Source organism: Sciurus carolinensis, chromosome 3 (assembly GCF_902686445.1).
Source record: "Sciurus carolinensis chromosome 3, mSciCar1.2, whole genome shotgun sequence".
NCBI lineage: Eukaryota > Metazoa > Chordata > Mammalia > Rodentia > Sciuridae > Sciurus > Sciurus carolinensis.
The window spans coordinates 62695476-62719029 of record NC_062215.1 but is presented as its reverse complement, the minus strand read 5'-3'; the positions used below and the strand labels follow the sequence as shown (position 1 = coordinate 62719029).

General features: G+C 52.5%; 1 protein-coding gene across 5 annotated transcripts in view; it reads left to right on the top strand.

The window, feature by feature from the left end:
* The window catches only part of Abr (ABR activator of RhoGEF and GTPase), a 190605-nt gene that overhangs the window by 151794 nt on the left and 15257 nt on the right, over positions 1–23554 (top strand). The window contains exon 1 of one of the 5 annotated variants that reach the window (XM_047547665.1): positions 14025–14492. The exons of the other annotated variants lie outside the window; for them this stretch is intronic. Within the exon in view, the coding sequence (XP_047403621.1) occupies positions 14331–14492 (162 nt within the window). The 5' untranslated portion in view covers positions 14025–14330. Of the gene's footprint in view, positions 1–14024; positions 14493–23554 lie in introns of those variants that run through there. 5 annotated transcript variants of the gene reach the window in all.

Sequence of the window (23554 nt, the reverse complement as noted above, 5' to 3'; positions counted from 1 at the left end):
TAAAAGAAACATAAACCTTCCTACTGCCAGCTGACCTGAGCCCATGAGTGGACAGTTCAGAGCCATAGGACTTTGAAGTTCCTTTGTGCTCAGCTCCTCCTAGCCCCCAACACAGCCCTCGGGCCCCAGCCACAGAGCCATCTCACCAGCCCCCTAGGTACTGGGGAGAGGGTACCTCCCCGGGGGTGTGCCACAGCCCATAAAGTCTAGCCCTATGAATGCCCTCAGAGCCAGTGAGGATGCTGGGCTAGATGGACAGTCTACACCAAGCTGTTCCCACGTGACCAAGCCCCACAGAACCACAGAATGACCTGTTCCCGCAGCTCATCCCACCTCTTTTTCCTGCCTCTGGCCCAAGAAGGAACTGGCATGAGCCCTGAGCACAAACCTGCTCCCCTGTGGCAGGTGTTGAGGATGGGGCTGAGTGGGGCCAGATCCTCAGGCATATTGCAGGAAGGCAGGGAGAAGAGGCCCGCTTCTGCTGCTTCCTAGGCCCCCTCCCACTCAGCCCAGTCTGAGCTCCAGGAATTTGCTCCTGTGATGAGTGGCCCTCTCAGACTTTGCTTGATGTGGCAGTGGGTCATGGAATCTAGAGTGGGAGGCAGGGGCTGGCAGCATTTAGTGACAGATAAATGGCAGTTCTAATCACCAACATGTGTGTCTGGCATTTGTGCTCTTGAAAGCCTGTTTCCAAATGTTGTCTCATGTGATCTTTGCAATAGCTCTGCAAGGAAAATGACCATTCTGTCCTCCCTGTTTCACAGATGAGGACACCAAGGCCTAGGTTAAGAATCTTGGCCAAAGCATCTCTGCTTATAGTATGCAGTGAAGGCCATGCTCTCTCCTCTGTGCCATGTCCTCTTGCCTCAGACCTTCATCAAGAAATTCAGTGCTGGGTGCACTGGCACACACCTGTAATCCCAACTTCTGGGGAGCCAGAGGCAGGAGGATCTCTTGAGACCACCAGTTTGAGACCAGCCTGGGCAATACAGTGAGACCCTGTCTCAAAGAAAAAGAAAGACAGGGCGGAGAGGGAGGAAGGAAAGAAGAAGGCTGAGGTTGTGGCTCAGTGGTAGAGTGCTTGCCTCACGTATGAGGCAGTGGGTTCAATTTTCAGCACCACATATAAATAACTGAATAAAAATAAAAACTAAAAAAAAAAAAAATTATTAAAAAAAAGAAAGAAGGACAAAGAAATTCCTAACCTCCTTAAAGAGCACTGACAAGGCTAGTGACCTGGACAATAAGCCAGGATGTTCTGCCCCAGGATTCTGTTTTATTGCATAAGGAGAGCAAAGTCTGCCTTTGCCTGGATTACTGTCCCCTCTGGATGGGGGCATTTCTGCCTGGTGCACCTGAAGGAAGTAGAACGCATGGGAAAAAGCAGAGGGAGTGGGATTTATCATACACCTGCAGTGTGCCTAAGGGTACAGGTCCTGGCCTTGAAGAACCCACTCTACATACATCAAGTCACCAGGGAACAATGCCCGATGCCCAATGCCAACAGCAGTAATACAACCTGCACTTACACAGAGCCCAGCCCTGTGCTCAGTGCTCACTCTGTGATCTCAGGGGGGTGTCTTAATAGTACCTGTGGGTCAGGAATGTCAGCATGATTGTAAAGGTGAGAAAACTGAGGCACTGAGGGGTGAAGCAACCTGTCCAAGGCCACGTAACTGGGGTAGGAAGACCAGGACTTGAACCAGGGGAACCTCTGGCTCCTGAGCCCCTCACAAGGTGCTCCCGGCCTCCCACTGCTCCCATTAAGTAATAAGATGGAAACTCGTACCCCAGGAATTCAAAGAGGAAAAGGTCATCGTGGGCTGGAGGTAGGGAGGCTTCAAGGAAGAGGTGGGGCAAAAGTGATTGCAGAAAACTGGGTCTTTTGAGTCCAAAGGCAGCTTTATATCATAAAGAAAATCGCAATCATAGTAAAGCAACTTGAAACGTAGTCACAAACCATCCCACTCCAACTTCTCTGGAACACCCATTTTATTTTGTCCCTTTCACCTTCCTTGGGTATATATGTTTTTATATAGTTTTAATCACAGTGTGTATTTTATTCTACTTTTATGGAATATTATCATAAACCCCCTTCTTTCTAGGGCTGGATATAGTCTTTACATGTATCTTTTGTCAAAAGTGCTTTATATACTTTGTCAATCATTTTATAAAATGGCCTGCACAGTGACTACTTACTGTCTTTAGTCTCTGTGTTCTCGAGCAAGGTGGGCAGGCTCTGGAACAGTAGAAGGGGGGGGGGGGGCAGGAATGTGCAGGGAGCAGCCCAGGAAGCTGAAGAGCCCAGCTGGCTCTAAGCAGGGAGGTTGTGAGCTTTGCAAATAGAAGGGGAGGTGAAGGAATGAATTAAAGAAGAGGATCTGAAAGGTTTGAGACCAGAAGGAATCCAGTCCTGTCTTTTGGAGAGAAGGAACCCAAGACAAGAATGGGTGAGTGACATGGCTGGTCATACAGCTCATTAGTGATTGAGCAAGAGCTCCAAATTCAGGGATATCCCCCACCACACACACATACACCCAAAGCTGGTCATGCTTGGAAATGATCCTAGATGGGATGGAAACAGATTTGGGTGTAACCTGCAACTCTTAAGGGTCTGTCCTTTGTCACTGCAGATTTAGTGAATGTCCTCACCAGCTTGGTCCTTGGAGATCTTCCTTTCTTTCCAGACCTGAGGGGTCATTACCTGTGGATTCTCAGTCCAGGTTGCCCCACTGTTCACCTCCTCCTTGCTGCCCCACCCCCAGCCCAGCCATCAGGGTTACAACTCATCCAGGACTTCCCCAACCCCCACTGCCTGCTTTAGCTTCCTGCTCCCAGGGGACTCCTGTATGTTTATCCTAGTCTATTTCCAACCAAGCTGCTCCAGGCTCCAGATGTGCTATCCCCAACTGGGACCAGCCTGTTGACTGATTAGCATATTCCCAGGGTCCAACCCTTTTTAGCTGGCTAGGCCAGAGAGGAAAGCTCTACCATAGGTCCCCCACAGCTCAGTTCCTACCCCTGACCTCAGACTGGAGAGGGATCTGTGAGACCCAGGAACTGCCTAAGCCAGAGGAGCCCCTTTGTGCCTTGTCTACCTACCCACACCCTCCCATTCCCCATCTCGGCCACAAGCCTTGGGACTGCCCCCCCATCACTCCGCTCTGCTGTGTGGGAGGCAGCTGCACTTTCCCATAGCCTGCACGGACAGCCCTTCTTGGGCACAAGAGTGCTCTAGACCCCAGAGTGGGAAGGGACAGCATTCCAGGCCGAGATAGACATGCTACTGTCCTATCCTGGGTAGTAACTCACCCTCACCCCTGGTTGCTAAGTTCATGCTGATGAGATGCCCGTCTGTTCTCTTCCCTCTGAGAGCTTGGAGCCTGTGTCTAGAGGGAATAGGCAGGCCAGGGAGGATTTCTTTAACATTCTTGACCAGGCTACTTGGAAGCTTGTAAGAAATTGGAGCTATTATAAAGGATACTTGGGAAGAGGTCATGAAGGCCACACCCCTGGCCTCCAGGACTGGGGTTGTCTTCAGAGTCCAGATTAGCAAATCTGACCATATCTAGACCCTCTAACTTTTTATTCTTTTCTTTTTTTAATTGTGGTAAAATATACATGACATAAAATTGACCATTTTAATAATTTTTAGTGGTATTAAGTACGTTTACCAATATCCCTCTCTAGACCTTTTTTATCTTCCTCACTGGAAATTTTATACCCATTAAATAATAACTCCTTAGTTCTTCATAACAATATTATTAAATAATAACATCTTAGTCTGTCATAGTTTTAGGTAAGGAAAAAAAAAGTCTAGTTTCTGGGATGAAGATTTTGTAGCCTCCTCTCCAGACCCAGGTCCCTACCTAGGGTCACACACCTTGCATCACCCCTGGCTATAATAAGACAGCAGGGCCCCGGGACTCCAAGGTACAACTGATCACTGGGAACCTTGTAATGCCCCGTGACCCCAAGGCACAGCTGATCATCGGGAACCTTGTAATGTTGAGCATCCTCTGACCTTCTCTTCCCCAGGAAGGCATCCCTGGCTCCTTGACCCTTCTTTCCTGGGGCCTCTTGTCCATTCCTCCCCTTGTTCAGTGGTTTAGATGTATTGCATGTGGAAGTGCAGTGACCCTGATGCTGTGGGAAGAGCAATCCAAACTGAAGGTCAGTGTCTCTTGAGCTCTTGGAACCTCCGTTTCCTCATCTATTAAATGGGATAATTATCAAATATTCACCATCACAATATTCTTTTTTTTTTTTTTCTTTTTTCTTTTTTTTTTGGTACCAGAGATTGAACCCAGGGGCACTGAACCACTGAGCCACTTCCCCAGCCCTTTTTTATATTTTTATTTAGAGACAGGGTCTTGCTGAGTTGCTTAGGGTCTCACTAAGTTGCTGAGGTTGACTTTGAACTCGAGACGCTCCAGTCTCATTCTCCTGAGCCACTGGGATTACAGGCATGCGCCACCATGCCCTGGCTATCACCACATTATTCTGGGGCTTAAAGAATAGAATGTACCTGAAAGAGATGGTTAGAGCTCTGACATGCATAGCCAGGCTTTTCACTGATTTATTCATTTCACTTAGGGTTTATTGGGAGCCCTTTAAATGATAGGCACAGTGCTGTGAATCCAAAGAATGGACAGGACCTCACCATCTAGTAAAGAAACCATGAGAGAATTTTGATCATTCAGCCAGCATTGAGGACAGACAGAGCAGGGGCTTCAAGTTTTGCTTACTCTATTCATTAGTTGGGGTAACAGGTTGAGTTACTTTACCTCTCTGAGCCTTAATGTCCTCATCTCTAAAATGGGTTCTAGGGAGAGTCCTGAAGCCCTTGCCATGGGTCCTGGCACAGAGTCAGTACTTGTTTAATGATGAGGGCCCTTTACCCTAAGCTGGCAGGTTCAGGTCCCCTGTCCCCCACCTTCCTTCAGACAATCTGGTTACAGCTTGTCAAGTGACCCCCTCCTGAGGCTATCACCTGTGTGTGACCCCTGTGTTTGGGCCTATGACTAGCTGACCATCCTTTTTCTTATACTGATGGAGTCAGACCCAGCTTTGCTGGACTGACCTTAGAGTGGCTGGGGAAGTCAAGTCTGGGGCCCTCACTGCCTGCCATGCCCAGGGCAGAGCAGCTCTGGGCTTGTCCTCCCAACATCTCTCGAGGGCTTGGCGGGGTCAGGCCCAGAGCGCAGCATGAGTGAGGAGCCCTGGAACAAGGGTCCTTTGTCAGCCAGCTTCTGGTTTTAATTACTCTGCCGAGCTGGAGGGAGCTCTGGGAGAACATGGGTCAGGAGCCTGCTAGGGCAGAAGTCAAGGGCTCCCGACTGCAGTTCCCTCCTTCTGGCCCCTGAGGGTCATGATGGTCAGCTCTATTGCCTGGTAGCCAGGGCTCTGGGATGTCCTGAATGACCAGGAACTCCTCCCTGGACAGATGACAGGACCATTAAAGTGGATTCCTGACACCTTGTCCCATTTATCCTGTAGGCCTTTATTTCTGGGTCACACTGGCCACAGCTGGGCCCATGTTCCTGGGAGGTGCCTTGTTTTGACTGGAGTGGAGGGCAGAGTAGGCTGCCATGAAAAAATCTTGACCGGTGGGCCATTCTCTTTCATTCCACCACCCTAGTCCCCCAAGCCCCTCCATCTTGGCATACCTCACAACCCCAGGCAGCTCCCTGCCCTGGAACATAGCCTCTCCCCTGGAAGATGGACTCCCTCCCTACCCTCAGCCTGGGCCAGATATGTATGGCAGGGACTGTGTCTCCCTCTAGTTTGTGTTTTGTATCCCTGGTCCCTGCTGTTCTCAGAGTCAGCCCAGGTGGGTGCTTCCCTTTGCCGCCATCACCACCACCTTGCCAGTCCTGGAGGTACATGGGGATAGGGAGGCTGAGTACCAGGCCCAATTCGACTCCTTGCATCAGACACCACTCCTCCCAGGGCCTGGGGGACTGGAGCTATTGTCGTGCGGGGGCCCACCCACCCCAACTGATGTGGATCCATTTTTTTTTCCCAGCCCAGTGCCCTATCTACTGTCACTCTTCAAGGTAGGTCTGGAAGCCTTGGTGATACTTGGAAAGGTGACAGCAGGAGGCTTATCTTCTGCAAAAGAAAGCCAGGGGCAGGACACTGGCTCTCCAAATGCTATTCTAAATGCCTAATGTGAACCCCAGCGCAGGCGCCTCTGTTGCCCAGGTGTTCCTGATTTGGGGAGCCTAGGCTCTGCCAGTGAATTCTGGAGAAGGGAAACATTCAATAGGAAGCAGATGGAGGCTCAGATCTCCTTCCCTCCTCCCCACTTGGGAATGCCACCTTGGCAGGCAGGCTTGGTGCCCACCCCCGCAGGCCCACCTCTGAGGGATGTGTGACAAGCTGAGAATCCAATCCAGAGAGTACCTTGCAAACTGATTATTTCAGGCCCTGGGAATAATCAGCCTCTCACCAAACTGCAGCCTCTCACCAAACCCCAAGATGGGTATTCTCAGCCGTAGGATGGGGACTCCCTAACAGAAGACCTAGGTTTGATGCCAGCTGGCTGGTCTCAGGTGCCCTCCCAATGCAAGTCCTCTGAAGCCTGGGTGGCCTTCAGATGAGCCTGTGGAGGTAAAAACAGGTACTCATGGCGCTTGGTAAGTAGGTCACTTCCCTACAGAGGCTGCCTCCTCTTCCTGGAAATCCCCAAAACTAGTCCCTAGGGCGGTCCCACTTTTGATTTTTTTTTCAAAAGCACTTAGCAGAAGAATGACCAGGAATGCACTGAGTTAGGGCTGAGGCTACCTGTGGATGCCGGTACGGGGTCCCGCACAGCCTGCTTACACCCTCAGAGGCAAGGGCTGAGCTGCACTGACTTCAGGGCAGACCCCAGCGTGACTTGAGAACCAACATGACCCCATAAAACACCAGCCTGACTGACTAGATGAGATAAGTGTTATGCCATTGAGAGGCCACAGAGGGGAACCGACATCAGACTGCAGAAGCACACAGTTTTCCCAAAGTGGGGAAAGAAGTGGAGATAAGAAATGATTTCCGGATCTAGGACTCTGACCCGGAAGTCTCCTTAAAAAGCCCCTAATCTTCCCTGCCTCCACACCCCCACACCCTGCGGGAGAGCAAGGGCCAGGGGCTGTGGTCAAGAGAAGCATCAGTTCCCACGAGAAGCACTGGCACTGGTGATCCACCCACAGAACTTCAGGTCTGAGTCAGAAACTCTGGAAAGGAGAATCCAGGGCTTCAGGTTCTGTCTGCAGAGCCTGGGAACTCCAAGAGGGGCTCTTAAGGCGACAGTTATAGGACAGAGGAGTTGGGAACAGTAGGTCCCACATCCTTGCTTCAGCCAGGGCCTCTACTCTCTGCTTCAGCTTCTTTTTGGGGAGGTAAAAGAGATTTGGCATAAGATTTTATTTGAACAAAAAGGGTAGAGGGGATCCTCAGCCAAAATAAAAAAAGAAATTCATTGAATACAATTTAACCCAAGCTTCTGATTTGACAAGTGTGAAAACTAAAACCCAGAGAAAGAGTCCATGGTCACCAGGCAGTGCTGGGCCCAGGTTCCTGAGCTGCCCGGGGCTTTCTTCTGGTCCCTTTATGCTCCTGGTTGAGTGGAAGGGAGCTGCTCAATGCATGGGGAGAAGGGAGCAGCGAGGCTCCTCAGACCTGCCCCATGACCCACTTTCAGACTCAACCCCTTCTGTCACGTTTGGCCTGGGAGACCCATGTATCCAGAGCATAGCACCTGGGGTGCCCTGCCCACTGATTGTGCTGGGAGACCCTGGCCATACCTCCTCCTTCCTGTGACGGGAAGCAGGCAAGTGGCCAAGGGGGTTTGAGTATGCTCCTGGCTGTGACTTGTGTCCTGGAGTCAAAAAGCAGTATATGGACACTGGGGGAGGAATGTCTCCTGCCTACTCTCTCCCTGGGTGGGTTTAGTTCTGGAGAAGCAAGATGTTCCCAAAGGCTCAAGTGGATTTTCCACCCTTTTCCGTGACCAAATGTGCCGTGAGAAAGACTGGGGATTGCCAGGGGTGTGCCATCAGGACAGTCCTTCCTCAGCACACAAGCTCTTGGGCTGCTTCAGCCTCTTCTTTCCACCTAGGGTCACCATGCCTTGGCAGGGGGGCACCAGCCTGAGGTGGCTGTGTGGGAAGCAGCACAAGCCCCTGGAAGATGGGATGATGGCAGGTCACCTTGGGCAGGCTTGGCGTGGGCTGGGGAGCAAGTAACTGTCCATGCTGGCTCCCTCCTTTCCTTATGCTGTGCACATCTTAAACCTGAAGCCTGCTCTCCAGCCCCACCCTGGGTGTCTGTCTGTAACCACCAATAGCCACTTTTGTGTGTGTGTGTGTGTGTGTGTGTGTGTGTGTGTATAACTGGGATTGAACCCAGGGGTGCTTAACTACTGAGTTACATCTCCAACAGTGTTTTATATTTTATTTAGAGAGAGGGTCTCGCTAATTTGCTGAGGCTGGCTTTGAACTTGTGATCCTCCTGCCTCAGCCTCCCAAGCTGCTAGAATTATGGCATGTGCCACCATGCCCAGCCAATAACCACTTATTGACAGAGTTGGAGTTCCAGAGCTCAGACTACTGCAAACTCATGCACAGCTGTTTAGCAGGCAAGGACCAGACCCCTGGGGAGCTTTGGGACCTTGGACCTTGACTGCCCGAAAGAGCCCTGATTACTGTCCAATGATCTCCTTGGAGGAGAAGGTTAGTGATGGGGGTGCAGAGGTAGATTTGACTGAATTAGACTGTGAGCTGTGCCAAGGCCCCCCAACCCAGCATGTGGTGGTGATCTACTTGGTGACCAATGAATGAATAAGTGAGTGGAACTACAACTCTGCCATTGGCCGCTTGGTGACATTGAGCAAGGGGTTCCCATCCCTGGTCCTCACACAGGCCTTGGACATAGCAGATATTCAGAACCTATCAGATGGATAGATAGACAAATGAACAGGTCTCGGTTTCCCTCTGCTCCGACCTATGGGTTTGGTTAAGGTACGTACAGAACTTGCTGAGAGTACACAGGAACGTGGAGACTATAGAGCCATTCCTATTGGGAGGGTGAGCTCCTCACTGTTTCCCCACAGTTTTCCCCGTGACATGCTGTCCTCCACTCAGCTCCCAAGGACTCACCACGGACCATGGTGTCTCTGGGCTCCTGTGTACCGCCCTGCCTGGTTCTCACACAGCCTAGACTCCTGTGTCTGTCCTTGGGCAGGAACCACTCCCTGGCGTCCTTCCTGTAACCCACAGCCTTGGCCCACCTCACCTTCCACAGGCATCATGCCTCTCAGCTCTGTTCCTTTGGGCCCATCCCATGCCATGCTCTTCTGGGCTGAGAGGAGTGTTCTTGGCAGCCACACCACATCTCTCCTGGTCCTTATCATCAGCCCAATGCCAGGCTTCTCTGGGAAGCCCAGCTCTTGCGCCTGAGACTTTCAGTGTGGCCCCTTCCCCATCTTGCTCCTGAGCAGTTCCCATGGGGGATAGCTGTGGCCTAGGTCTAGGTTGCTGCTCAGAAACCCCCTTTCCTAGCTTAATCATTTGAACTGAAGAACAGGGATAAGGAATCAGGGTTCTAGTCTTGATTAGGGAGAAGATGAAAATCGTTCAAGGGAAAAAAAAGGAGGTCACTCCAGAGAAGTAGCAGCCATATCCCAAGGTTCTGAAGAAGAATCTTCCTCCTCATGTTCACAGGCTGGAGGATTTACCTAGAAGCTGTACCCACCCCCAGCTGTCACCAAGGCAGCACTGTGGCAGTCCCTACCTCTCCCACCCACATGTCTCAGGCTACATATTATTCCCTGTTGACCTTTTTCCCCCTCAGTGATTCCTCTGCTGATCACTTTAACCTGATTTTACTTCAATCACAGCTGTGCTGGGTGACTGGTTCCCCTCCCTGCATACAGCCTGGGGTCCTACCCACTTCTCCCTAGAGACAGCTCCTCATTCCTCTGGCAGAGAGCCTGGGGAGGGGATGAGGGAGGATGGGACAGTCCACCAGGAATGTTTTTAATTCCAAAGGCAGCGACATCTGTTCGTGGGGGCCTTACCGCCCAGGCTCTGTTTATTCAGACCGGGGGCCCTTGCATGTCCTCAGAGGCAGATTCTGCCAGCTGTGGCTGGATGGAAGGGATGGACACAGGCCGAAGGGGATATGGTCACTTCCTGGGTGGTCAGAATAACCTGAGCTTATCCTATCCAGCAGAGACGGTGAAGGGTCTGTGATGGGCAGCAGAATCTAGAATTCAGACTGCCGCTTTTGAGGAACTTGTTGGGGACACTTGTTTTACCCAACTCCTCCTCCACCCTAGTCCTAGGCCACTGGTTCCAGGAAGGAATGAGTCAGGCTTGGGGAAGAGAAGGCAAATCTGTGCTGTCCCCAAAGGAAGGTCCGGGTCCATAGGGAGAAAAGGAAAGATGAGCAACTCTGGGGAAGAGCATCCCAACTCAGCTACCCATCTGCTAAGGCACTTGCATCACCATGGAGACCAGTTGGCCATCGTTCATCCAATCAGAGCTTGCTTTACCCAGACAAGTGTTGAGCCTGGGGTTTCTAAGACAGACAAGTGAAGGGCTTTGGGAACAGCATTCATCCTGCTCGCCCCCTTCTCCCACACACCTAGCGCTGGGGAGCAGCACACCATTTCCCCAGACTGTACCCTGTGACATGTGACCCAGCTAAAGGGAAGAGAACTTCAGCCAGTGAGGGTCTAGTTCTGAAGTCAACCAGCCAGTGCAAAGTGCCAACGATACCTGCAGCAGGTGAACGTGATGAGCAATTATAATGGCATCTTCCCAACCAGTTATGCAACCAGGGCTGGGGACATAGCTCAGTTGGTAGAGTGCTTGCCTCGCAAGCACAAGGCCCTGGGTTCAATCCCCAGCACTGGAGAGGAAAAAAAGAAAAGAAAAGAATATGCAGTTATACAACCAACCATTGCACATTTGCTGAAAGAGTGCAGAGAGAAGCTGGGCATTCATTTCCCCTGTCTCAGAGAACCCCACTCCAGCCCCATCTCCTCCACAAAGCTGTCCCCAATTCCTTCTGACTTGAAATGTTCTCTTCTTTCTCTTAACTTTCATAGCACTTTATCTGCACTGTCATGAGCCATAATGCTGGGTTTCTTGAGGGAAGAGCCCAGGCCTAGTCTGTCTGGGTGTGACACATAGTAGGTGCACAACTGATAGGTAATGAATACATAAAAACCTTTGTGCCTCTTGTTGAGAGTTTGGTCACATCTCTTCCCCTTTGTCAGGCTGGCAACTTTGTCAAATGCTAGCTTTTGACTCATCTCTGATTCTTTCAGCCCCGACCCCAGGTCAGGCACTCCGCCAGGTCCTCAGTTCCTGCCTCTTGAATTAAATGAATGGGGTGAAGATACAGAACTGAAGGAATGAGCAAAGTCTTCCTGGAGCAAATAGGTTTGGCAGCAGTTGTGCTGAAGGCGCCTACCTTGTCCCTCATGAGACTAGAGCAGGACTCTTCAGAGGTGGCACCCAAGTGCCTTGGAAGAGGCAGGCGAGAGACAGGTCAGGAAGTGTCTCAGGCCTCAGCGGGGCAGGGGACACAGGTGCATCCCCACCTTTCGCCTTCAGTTAGTCTCATCACCTCCCCCTTGGGGTACTGGCAAAGCTGGTGTGGCTCAGCCCACCTTTAGCTAAAGTGGCCTTGGACAGCTTTGGCTGTGGTATAAAGAGGCTGTGTGCGTCTTTGGCAACCCAGCCCCACCTGCACTGTGCAGAAGGTGGTGGCATGTGGAGCCATGAAAGAGATGGGGCTCACTCAGGTGCCCTGCAGGGACACCCAGAGCCCAAGGCCCCACCTCCACTAGGCAGGCAGGACCCAATCCTGCCCCACTGAGGTCTCATTCCTGCAGGGTGAGGCGGTAGAGGTAACCTGACCTCTTTTCATATCCTGACCCATCCTGGCCTTGGGCAAGTTAATTGACTCAATGTCCTTGGTTTTCTCAAATGTAAAAGTGGGATACTTCATGAAGTTTGGGAGAGGTTGAATTAGTCTGTGTAGAGAGTGCATGGTATCAGCAGCTTGATAAAAGTGCAGCTCTGATTATGACCACTTTGTTCTGGGCCCACTCTGCCATGAAACTACCCCTTTCTCAAAAAGCTTCAAAGAGGGGCTGGGGTGGTGTCTCAGTGGTAGAGCGTTTGCCTAGCATGTGTGAGGCACTGGGCTCAATCCTCAGCACCACATATAAATAAATGAATAAAATAAAGGTCCATCAACATCTAAAATACATATATATATGTATATATATATATATATGTATATACATATATATATATTTTTAAAAAGACTTAAAAAAAAAAGCTTCGAGGAGATGGGTGTGGTGGGGCAGACTGTAATCCCAGCAACTTGTGAGGCTGAGGCAGGAGAATAGCAAGTTCAAAGGTAGCCTCAAAAACTCAGTGAGACCCTCAGCAACTTAGCAAGCACCTGTCTCAAAATAAAAAAATATTTTATCTGGGGGTGTCACTCACTTGTTTAATCTCCAGAACCCCCTCCCCCCCAAAATAAAAGCATTCCAGGGACTAGAATGCTTTCCAGGTTGCTAGGTGAGATCTCCCCACACACAAGGCATTTGGATGCCAAGGACTGGTCTCTTTGTCCCAACTATAGTCTACCAAGCAATGTCCAGACCCAGCTCTTTTTCCTGAATCCAAAGAACCCTCAGAGACAGTGGTTGTGAACAGCAAGGGCTTCGGAGGAGACTGACACTCCCTAGCATGACCACAGGCAAAAACTTAACCTTCCTGAGCCCCAGTTCTCACCACCTCTAAAAGAGAAACAGGAACACCAAGTTCACATAAATGCAATTGGCTATTTGAAAGCCCTGTGCATGGGACCTGCCTCATGGTTGGTACTGTGCAGATACTGATTTGCTTCTTCCACATGCCCAGCTCTACAGTGGCAGGATGTCTTGGACACCTGGGTTGTGACCATCCTAACCATCTGGGGTTCAGGCTGTTCTCTTGTCTCTAAGTATCATACTCTAACTTGCATGGTAAGCAGTGATTCACTTTTCACTCTTTAGTTAGAACATGCACTAACTAAAGGGTCAAGAACAAGGTCTTACTCCCTGTCTCCTGTGGTGCTCGACACATATGTGACTGGTTGCCCCTCTGCCATTGGGTGTCCTTTGCAAAAGTCTTTTGGTGAGATGTGCAAGGCCATGGCATGACTAGCCTCCTGCTAGTCATCTATGACCAGAGTCTCCTTGGCTTTTGCCCATGTTCCTCCAGAGGGCCCACAGTGGTTTGATTACCAGTGGGACTGCTAAAGCCCAGGGGGCTGCCACACTAGGGATCCTCTTATTCCTTTCTTTTTTCCTCCTAGTGCTGGGGACTGAACCCAGGGGTGCTCTACCACTGAGCTACATTCCTAACCTTTTTTTTTTTTTTTTTTTTTTTTTTTTGGAGGGTCCTGCTAGTTGCCAAACCTGGTCTTGAACTTCTGATCGTCCTGAGTCACTGAGATTACAATTATGTACCACCATACTTCCTCTTTATTATTTACATTCCCCATGAGACAAGGATTGGTAGTGCTGGCCTGTCACCTAAGTGGCATTGATGAGGTTCCTTGGGGCAGGAGTTGGGGGTAGGGGAAAGTAGAACTCCAAGGCAGTGTGAACCCTTTGTAGAGGAGAAGAGTAATTCTTTATTGCCAAAACGCAGCTCTTGCTGGAACCCTGGCTCCTGAAAGCCCGCTCTGGCTTGGCCCCAAGACTCCTTGATACCTCAGGCCCCTGGAGCAGCCTGGTGGTGAAGGAGTTAACGGAGGGATTTAGACGGGAAGGGACTGGCTTGTGTTTAGCTGCTTGTCAAACTTTATTTAGCAGGCGCTGGAAGGAGGGACTTAGGGTCAGTGAGGAGCAGCGCCAGCTTGCCAAGAGTTAAAGCCCGGGGGCTGGGTGTTTTTGGAGGGGCAGCTCCAGCGCCTCCTTTAAGTCACTTCCTTCGGTGCAGTGGGGGCGCTCTGCGCTCTGCCTGCGTCCAGCTGCGGCGCACGCACTCGGCGTTCCGCGGGCCCGACCCGCAGGCAGAGGGGTGAGAAAGCTGCGGGGAGGCGCCGGGCGCTTGCGGTGTGCTCGGTCTGTGCGCTGCGGGCTGCAGTCTCCTAGGAGGTGGGGAGGGAAAGTGGGAGGACGCAGAGGGAGGAGAAAGCCGAGCCCCGCAACGCGTGCTGCCGGCTGCTGGACTCACAGTCCGGGACTGAGCGCTCCGCACAGCCACCGCTCCAACGCCACCAGCGCCTCTCCGCGTCCCCTCCCGGAGCTGGCCCGCAGGCCGGCCGCCGGCATGACCGACGTCCTGCCTCAGCCCGACTGCAGCCTGAAGGCAGTGTGCGAACCCCTGGAGCGCTGCTGCCTCGATCAGCTGGAGGAGCCCGGGAGCAAGCGGGGCCCCAATACTGGTGCCCGGCTCTGGGGCCGAGTGCGCAGCAAGCTGCTCCGCCACAAGGTGCCACTGGGGTCAGGGGGGTTGGGCTAGAGGGGCTGGGTGCTGCTGGGGACACTTTTTCTGCCTGAACCAAGGAGTCCCAGGGAGGCTGGAGTATGTGTATGGGTCTGCTCTAAGTGACTTGAACTTGATGCTGTCCCCAACCCAACCCTAGCTGCCTTCTCTGCAATTGTCCCTGTCTCCGACAAAAGGGGAATGTGTCCTATGCAAGTAGACCTTGCCTGGCTGCTTTCTGAGTCTATACTAGCAGGAATATAAACAGGTCGGGCAGGGGGTTCCTGGGTCTCATTGACCCACTCAACCATCACAGGCCTGATCTCCCTCACCCCACTTCCTGTGATATTGCTGGCTGCCTCTTTGCTGAGGGGCACCTCAATACCATCCACCATCTGAGGTTTCTTTGTGCAAGTTGTGGGAGCGTTCCTGTTAGGGAGGAAGGGGACAGGGGTTGGGGAAGTAGTGATGTGCTGAGTCTGGGGTCTATAGGCTACTGCTTCAGGGACCACCCAGATGACTGCTGGCCAGGTGCCAGTTAGGCACCAGGCAACTCAATCAGCGTGCCAGGGGGTTCCTGACCCAGCAGGCAACTCAGACCAAACTGTGCCAGGGCAGACTGCTGGCCTTTCCTCCAGCCCCGGACCTGAGTTGGGATTAAAGTCTGAGATAGAAGCTGACTGTCCTGCAGCTGGGCAGGCTGCCTTGGGGCTGGCTCTGGGCCCTGGCATCGGGCATCCAAGGAAGAGCCAGACCCAGTGCTTAACACAAAGTAAGCGCTTGATAACTCTGCAGACTGAATCAACTGCCTAAGACGTTGCAGGGTGCCAGTCCTGGCTTGCAGAATTGTGTTCATCCTTCAAGGTAGTGACAAAGGTGGCCTTGGCCAGATTGTGATGGAGACTTGAAAGCCCTCCTGTAGCTCAGAGGAGGCTCTTGTGCACAAGCTCTTCTAGCCAGCAGAGAGGCTCCTGGCACCTGCCAAGAGGAAGTACTCTTGGGCCTGTTGGCTTCTTGTTTAGTTTCATCTGCCAGTGGGGCATACTTGACCCCTTAGAGGTGACATCAGTTCTGGAAAGTGCTGGGCAGGGCAGCAACTTGAGCTGCCCTGCTTTGGCCCCTGTGTCACCTTCAGTCTCCCTAGGGACCAGCCTAGCAGAGCCCTGCTGGCCCTGGCTGTTACCAGAGCCCCTCTGTGCTGAGGCAGCTGTCTGTGCCCGGCAGAATGGAGCCATCCCCTCCCTATCTCCTCTCCCCAGCCCTTGCTGAGGCCAGCAGACACCAGCTCAAAGCTCATCATCCATTCCCAAACCTCAAGGTTGGCAAGAAACTGTCCCAACAGGTTCCTAACCCAGGGCCAGCCAAACAGAGCCCTTCAGTTTACCTGCCTCCTTGAGAAGGTGCCTGGCAGGGAGGGTTGGCTTTTTAAACTCTCATGCCCAGATTTTTTTCTCCTTTCATATATGGCTGGCAAAACTGAGGAGCCACCTCAGGAACTCGCTAACTAAGTTTGCCTCTGGTGATGTCTGACAGCTCCCTATGTGATGGTGACTTCTGGAGATAGTGGCGGACCAGTCAGGCGCTGTGCCGCTGAGCTGGTTGGCGTCAGCGCAACTGCAGGGTGGCTCTGGTGCTGGGACGCACTGTGTAGCTGGTGATTCAGTCCCCTAGCACATGCTGTGTGACAAAGTGTGTCAGTGTCAGGGACACTGCAGTGACAGAGGGACATCCATCCTCCTGTGTCTGCCTCACTCTGCGTGGGCTGGTAGGTGCGCAGGCAGCAGTGGGGCCCACTGTATGCTTCCCTCCTTTGCCAGCTGTGCTAACCTATTTCTTTCATTGCAGTGGGCTCACCGCCAGGACAAGGGGGCTGGGACTAGGCAGCAGTTTAGGTGGGGTGGGGGAAGGGTGCCAGGTCCTGCCCAGCCTGGCTGGAGGAGCCTCCTCATTAACTCATTAACTTCACCCTAAGGATTCAATGTTGTAGATGCCAAAACACCTGTGGCCTTCCTGCTCCCATTTAACCAAAGTGTCATTAAAGGCTGGAAGAGGGGCTATGACTCATCTGGGGGGTCCCTGTGCTGGAATGAAGTGTCTGTTCCAGTGCAAAAGTCTCAATATTAAAACTGAGCCATTGAAATAGGATGGGGCCTCTGGTGGCTGGGGGAGGGGAGGCAGGGACCACTCACAAGCTTCCCTGGGACCCTGGAGAGGCAGGGTTAGGGTAGGGCTGCTCTTGTCCCCAAGGAGCACTCTGGAGCTGAGGCCTCATTCCAGCCCCTGACTTGGCAGTTAGTCTGTTGTGCAAGCGTTCAGCAGAGGAGACACGTGGCATTTGGGTTTGTGGGTTCTGCCAGCGTTCTCAGTTTTGAACTTGCATTTCTACTTTCCTTTCCCTTTTTTTTTTTTTTTTTTTTCTTTTAAATCACATGCAAGTAAACCAGGCTCAGTGCCTTGCCCTTCCTTCCATCCTGCCTGCTTGTAGATTTGTAGGTTGAACTTCAGAGGGGAAGGGACTGAAGGGGGAATCCCATCCCAAATTCTGTAACATCCAAAGATTGATTTGTGGGAGTCATAGAGAGGCTCAGAGGGTCCAAAGTGAGGCCAGGCCAGAAGCATTTGTCTATGGGGAAATCAACACCCTTACTGTCTCCCTGCAACCAAGGCAAAGGTGCTTTTGACCCAGACCAGGCCAGATACTAGCTGAAGGTGGGGACTCAAATTGAACTGGCAGGATCCAGGGGAGTAGAAGAGAATTAAGGACAGCTTCTAGTGACTTGCCCTCTGCTTCAAGTAGTTGCCACGTGGGCTTGAGAATTCCCTACTTCCAAAGACCTTCTCTTAGGAAGTGAGGGGCTGGTATTGCTAAGTCCACCTGTTCCATGATGGACCCCCGCTTATAGAGAGGTCAGAGGTATTACCCAGGGAAGCACAGGGGAGCCCCTTTTGGGCCATTGTCTGGGGAACTTTAAGGCTCGGGTGGAGCCATCCCCTCCCTAAGAAAGAGAGTGCCTTTCTTTGTGAGCTTGATTGTCATCACAGGACAGCTCCCAGCTCCTTACAGAGTGTATCATTTAACTTGACAATTTTTTTTTAATTTTTATTTTTTTTGGTACCAGGGATTGAACCCAGGGGTGCTTAACCACTGAGCCACATCCCCAGCCCTTTTTAAATATTTTTATTTAGAGACAGAATCTCACTAAGTTGCTTAGGGCCTTGCTAAGTTGCTGAGACTGGCTTTGAATTTGCCATCTTCCTGTCTCAGCCTCCTTAGTAGCTGGGATTACAGGCAGTACCACGGCACCCACTTGACAATTATTCTTGATGGCACGAGGTTTGCAAATGACATGCAACTCCCCAGAGGTTCACTCACCCATTTACTGGCTATTCCTAACATTGAGGACACATGGGTGCTTGGGTGCAAGATACAGATGTGTCTTACGCTCACCTACACATCATCTGGCTCTGGGCATCAAAAAAAAAAATCATGAAACATTTGCAATAGAAATCTGTCCTGGCCTCGGCCACCCACCACTCTCCTTATTTGCCAGAGGGAAAGAACCTGCCTCCTCTCTGTCTTTGCCATTCACAGGCCCACTGCCAGCGGGCTTCCTCACAGGTCCCTGTGTGGGCCAGCATCTTGGCCAGACTGGTGGGTGGGAAGTGGGGTTAGTGTTACCCGCTGCGTTCCACTGCCACTGTGCTTCCTACCACACCTGCCACCCCTGGAATAGGAGATCTGACTCCTAGGGCCACATGGGCAGTCTCCCAACCCCAGTGCTCCCCTCTCTCCACCAAGTCAGCTCCCCAGAGGCCTTTTTGACTTACAGAGCAGGAGTCTTTGACTCTGAGAATTTGATGAAGGTTCAAGCTCACCCAGAAGCAGAGCCATCCTGTGGATAAACTGTGTGCCATTCAGAGGACTCGAAGGTAGGAGTCCTTCCTCTAAGTGAACTTGTCCGGGCACTGTTTCTTGGCATCTGGGGAGGTTGAATGGGCACTGGCCCTCCCCAGCATCTCTGGATCCCACCCACAGCTTGGCTAGTCAGCCCTACTGGGCTTGCTGCCCCGTCTTTTGGATGGCCCTAGACCAGGGAGAGCAGAGCCTGCCAACCAAGGTGGTTCCTGAAAGGCCATAGCTGCCCGGGCCCAGAGTTGTAGTAGTATCCAGAGACAGTGAGGCCCCAGGCCTCGGAGGACAGACATTTTGGAAAGAACCCAGAAACTTCTGCAGGTGCTGGTTTGGGGAAGTTGGCAGGTGTTGATGAAGGGTCACTGGTCTGGAAAGACTGAGCCCTCTGCTAAGTGGCCTTGCCAGCTGCCCACATTACTGGGAGCTGGTCAGCAGGCTACTTTGGCTTCCTTTCCCCTGTCATATGCTGGAGGTAAAGGGCGCTTATGTTTTGACAGCTGCCTAGCACCTTTGAGGGACAGCCCCCTGCTCCTGGGACCTGCCTCCCTAATGCGTGGGGAAAAACTGGTGTTGGTCCTGGGTTCCCGTGGGGTCTGTTGCTCTTGACCCCCCAGGATGAGTTCTGGAGAGGGAGGAAGGGGCCATGGGAGCTTCTCTTGGGCTTCTTCTGCAGAAAGGCCTGTGGTGGAGAAATGCTGGGATACCCAGAGAAATTTCTCTAGCTCTACTTAGACGGGAACTTGCTCATGAACCAGAAGCTAGGATTATTTCTATCCTGGACAGGGACCCCAACCAGGGCTGGTGCCTCAGATGAACCCAGGCAAGCACAGTGACATCCACAGTGTCTCTTTCCATCAGGTGCCTGAATGTCTCAGCTGTGCCCTGGGAGGCTTCCTCAGGCTTGTTTGACATGGGTTGCTAGAGAAGGAAAGGCCTTGGGCTGGAAAGAGTCAGGAGGCTTCATTTTTCCAGTCCTGTGTTTGTTGTTTTAACTTGCTCTGTGACCTTGGGCAAATCTCTTCACCTCTCTGGTTCCCTGGCATCAGTACAGGGAGGGAGCTAAACGGGATGATCTCTTAGAATCCAGTTCATATGATGATCTTGGCCATGACCCAGGATTCCTATTCCTAAGCCTTAAGCCCTCAACATACTGGGAGAATGTGGGATGGGAGAGGTCACAGGGCTGCCCTGAGCCAAGGCCAGGTCATTCACTGAACACAGGAGAAGAGAGACAGGCAGCATTTTGACCCCTGTCCTGAAGGAGTCCTGGCCTGGAAAGGCGTTGCTGTCTGCATCTCCCACATCCCAGCCTTTGGTCCACAAATGTTGATGGAGCACGTGCTGAGCACAAGTGATAGAGAGGGGCTGTGGCAGGTGAAGCTGTGCCCTCATGGCACTTGTGTCAGCAGGAGTCAGTCAGTATGGAGATCATGAGGCTGGACAGTGCTGCGAAGAAAATGAAACAGGGTGATGAAATCAGCTGTGGCGGCGCATGCCTGTCATTCCAGCTACTTGGGAGGCTGAAGCAGGAGGATTGCAAGTTCAAGGACAGCCTGGGCAACTTTGCTAGAACCTGTCTCAAAAAAAAAAAAAAAAAAAATGGGCAAGGGGTATAACTCAGTTTTAGAGCACCCTTGGGTTCAATCCCAGTACCACAAAGAGAAAAAAAAAGCAGGGAGTCAGAGAGTAGCAGTGGTAATGGATTAGAGAGTAGAGGGAGGGAGGCCTACCCTGAGGAGGTCATTTTTTAACTATGATTTAAATGGTGAGAAGGATGTGTCCTTGAGAGATCTAAGGACAGTATATTCTGGGCAAAGGAACCAACAAGGGAAGAGCCCTGAGTTGGGTGTATTCAAAGGCAGACAGAGGCCATATGGGGAGAGGAGGGGATGGCACTGGATGAGGGGGCAGTGGCCAGATTGCCTAGGGCCTTGCAGGCCACGAGGAGTTTGCCCTTTAAGTGTGGCGTGAAGCTGCTGGAGTTTCAGTACAGTTTCGTGATGGTGCACCAAGTACCAGACACCATTCCCAACCCTCAGTGTCCTGCAGGGTGTTATGATTATCCACACCGTGTTATGTATGAGGAAGCTGAGGCTCAAAGAATGACCCAGATGAGGCTCCGCAGAGGTGCTGCCGCTCACACCCAGGCAGCCTGGCCTCAGCCCTGGCTCTAACCCACAGTGCCACTTGCCTTCCGTGGTCTCCTAGGAGGAAGCCCAGAGCCAGGTCTGGCCCTGTGGCTGTGCCTCAGTTGTCCAGTTGTCTGGGTGGTCACAGGGCCAGCTGAGGTCAGGGCCGCATGCCCTGGATTAGGGGACTTCTGGAGGAGCCGGGTTCCTGTCCATCAGCCTTCGGGTGTGTGGTACGCAGCCTGGCGTGCTTTACATAGCAGTGGGCACGCCCCTTACTGTGGATGGTGTGTGGTGAGTGCGAGACTCAGAGCAGATGTGAGGCCCGAGGGAAGGGTCCACACAGCCACACAGGCTGCGGAATTGGTGGTTCCTCCATTTTCACTAGTAGCAGACTCTGTGCCCAGAAAGTGCCCCTGGCCTGCATCGGGAGAGTGAAGTCAGTTTCAGAGAAAGATTTTATAATTTTTATCAAACTTCAGCAAGACCAGAGAGAGGCCTCTAAGCCCATGGTGGTCTTCAAGCCCTGTGGCCTTCCCATAAGCAACTAGCTTGAAATTTCCTTATCAGGACCTCAGAAAGCCTCTTGCCTTGGACTGTGACCTCTAAGGTGGTCCCATCCCTGTGGGGACTGGCTGCTGAGTGCTGCCTCTGTGCTGCTTTGTCCTGAACCCTTCCTTTATTCCCAAGTGACCACTATCCCACCCTTGCTACCCTGGTGCCACCGGTATGGCCCTGGGCTTCTTCGCTTTTGTTTTGCAGTCTGGCCCTGGAGTAAAGTCTCCAGGCTGCGTGGAGCAGGGAAGGCTGAGATTGATGGGCTAACTCCGAGGAAGCAGAGCCTCAGGGCTCTGGGGAAGATGTGCCTAAACTTGGGGGCCTCCAGAAGCAGTTCAGTTTTGAGTTTTGTCTGCTTCTGCTCAAGGTCAGCTGTGCCCGGCCCAGGGACTCACAGTGTGGCACGCAGAGGGTCGGCCGAGCCACGGGATTGGGAGCATTGGGGAAGGCAGGCTGCCGTGGGTGCTAAGAGGCTAACCTGGCTTCAATAAAAGCCTCATTCAGAACTGCTAAACCCCTTCCATATGTGGGCCTCAGGGAACTTCAAAGTTCTTGAGAGGGGGAAGGGAGGCGAAAAGGCGTCATCCGGGTGCCTTGGAATACAGTCAGCCAAGCCCCTCGGTGCTGGCCTGCGAGGAGGTGGGCAGACTTCGGCTTCAGGGCAACCTCAGGGCAGCCTAGCCAGCCCTGCCCAAATGGTCCCTGCAGGGTGAAGATCAGAGAGGCAAAATTGGCTTGGCCACATGGCAGGGGTTGCCCAGCCACTGGGAAGATGAGGTGACAATTTTCTGAGCCTGACCCTAGCCTTTTCTGACCCAGTTGCTGAGCTGGAAGCCAGGCTAGAGGCCCTGGCAGCCCCTCCCTCTCCACATGGCCTCTCCCTGAATCTCAGAGCAGCCACGTTGCCGGAATCCTCAGTGCCCTCCTCCAGGGAGGCCAGGCAGGCTTTTGGCAGCTCCTTCTCCCCATTGCCCGCCCTGCCATGCTTCTCACGCCTGTGGTATGTCCCAATAACAGGCTGGTTTGGTGTCCCAAGGGGACCCAACCCTAAGCATGTGACCATGCTTGGGGGGGGCAGGGGAAAAGCCCAGGACCGCCACCGTGGCCCCTGGTGTGGGAGCCACAGGAAATGTACCCACATCAGACATGATGCCTGGATCAGGGCCCTGTCTCCATGACCTGATGCTCGGCCTGTGGCAAGGATCCCAAAAACACAACCAGATGGCTCTGCCTTCCATTTAGCGCCCTGATCAGCGGTCGATTTTATTGAAGTCCCTCTTGAGTTATTTTCTAACGTTCCTGCCCTGCCTCTTAGGGTGACGACTTCAGTCTACTGGATTTACTGCCCTTGTTAAAAAGCACTTCATTTTTATTAACCTCTAAAACCAACTCCAGGCTTCTAGGGAAGTCTGCCTCTCTCCAAGACAGGGCTGGGATGGTGGGCCTCAGGCTCAGGGGTCCAAGGGCAGAGAAGAGTGGGAGCAGAGCCAAGTGTGGGAGCAGGCCTGAGGGGCAGGAGGTTAGGGTTATGCTGGGAGGTCGAACTCTCGGGGTCTCCGGTCCCATGTGCTGTGGCAGTGATGGGGGTGAGTGCTTTAAGGGAAGGGGCTCAGCCTTCATAGGTGGGGCCTCTGCTGAATATCGTCATCAGGAGTCCCTGTCATCCGATGGTGCTTGCTGAAGATTGCTCAGTGCCCCCCCCTCTGACCCCCAGAGAACATGACTGTTTATCCCTAGCTCCCATCACAGTCCCCTTACTGAAGATTAAAGGGCCTTATGTAAGGATCTGCAGGAAAGGGAGGCAGCAGAAATCATCCCCAGAAGACCTTGGGCAAGCTGTGTGGGGGAGGGAGAGTGCCTGAGAGACAGTGCAGCCCAGCAGTCAGACTCAGGTCTGAACACGGCTGCTGTGTCATCACCAGGGAGCAGGAATGGGGACCCCCAGTGGTAAGGTGGCCCACACTCACCAGGTGCCTCCCAAATGCCAAGCACTGGGAGGTGGCCATGAATAGCCCTCAAGGGTGAGGGAAAAAGTGATGGGGTCACTTGCCTGGGGCTGGGAGGGAGGGCTGAGCTGGGGAGCCCTGTGGTGTTACTGAAACAGCTCTGGAGGACACTCAGGTCCCTGGAATCTCAGATCTTGCCCCTGCTACAAGTCTGCTTTGCTGCTTCTTGGGCCAGTCTGCTCTAGAAAGGGGAGGCAGCCTTCCCAGCCACCTGTAACATGCCAGCAGAGGCCTGGGATCTTTTGCAGGGGCCCCGGTGCTCTCACAGACGTCAGCCCTAAAGTCAGCTGTTTCTCTTTGGAAGAGGTCAGAATGCGTGGCCATGATTCGACCATGGCTAAAGGCAAAGACAAAAAGAATATGGCCAGGTTGCTCTTAGTGATCTCCAGCTGCTACTAGCTTTCTCCAAGGTATTTTGTGCCCCATTTCTGTGTCCTGCCTGTGCCCACCCTGGGGGAACCC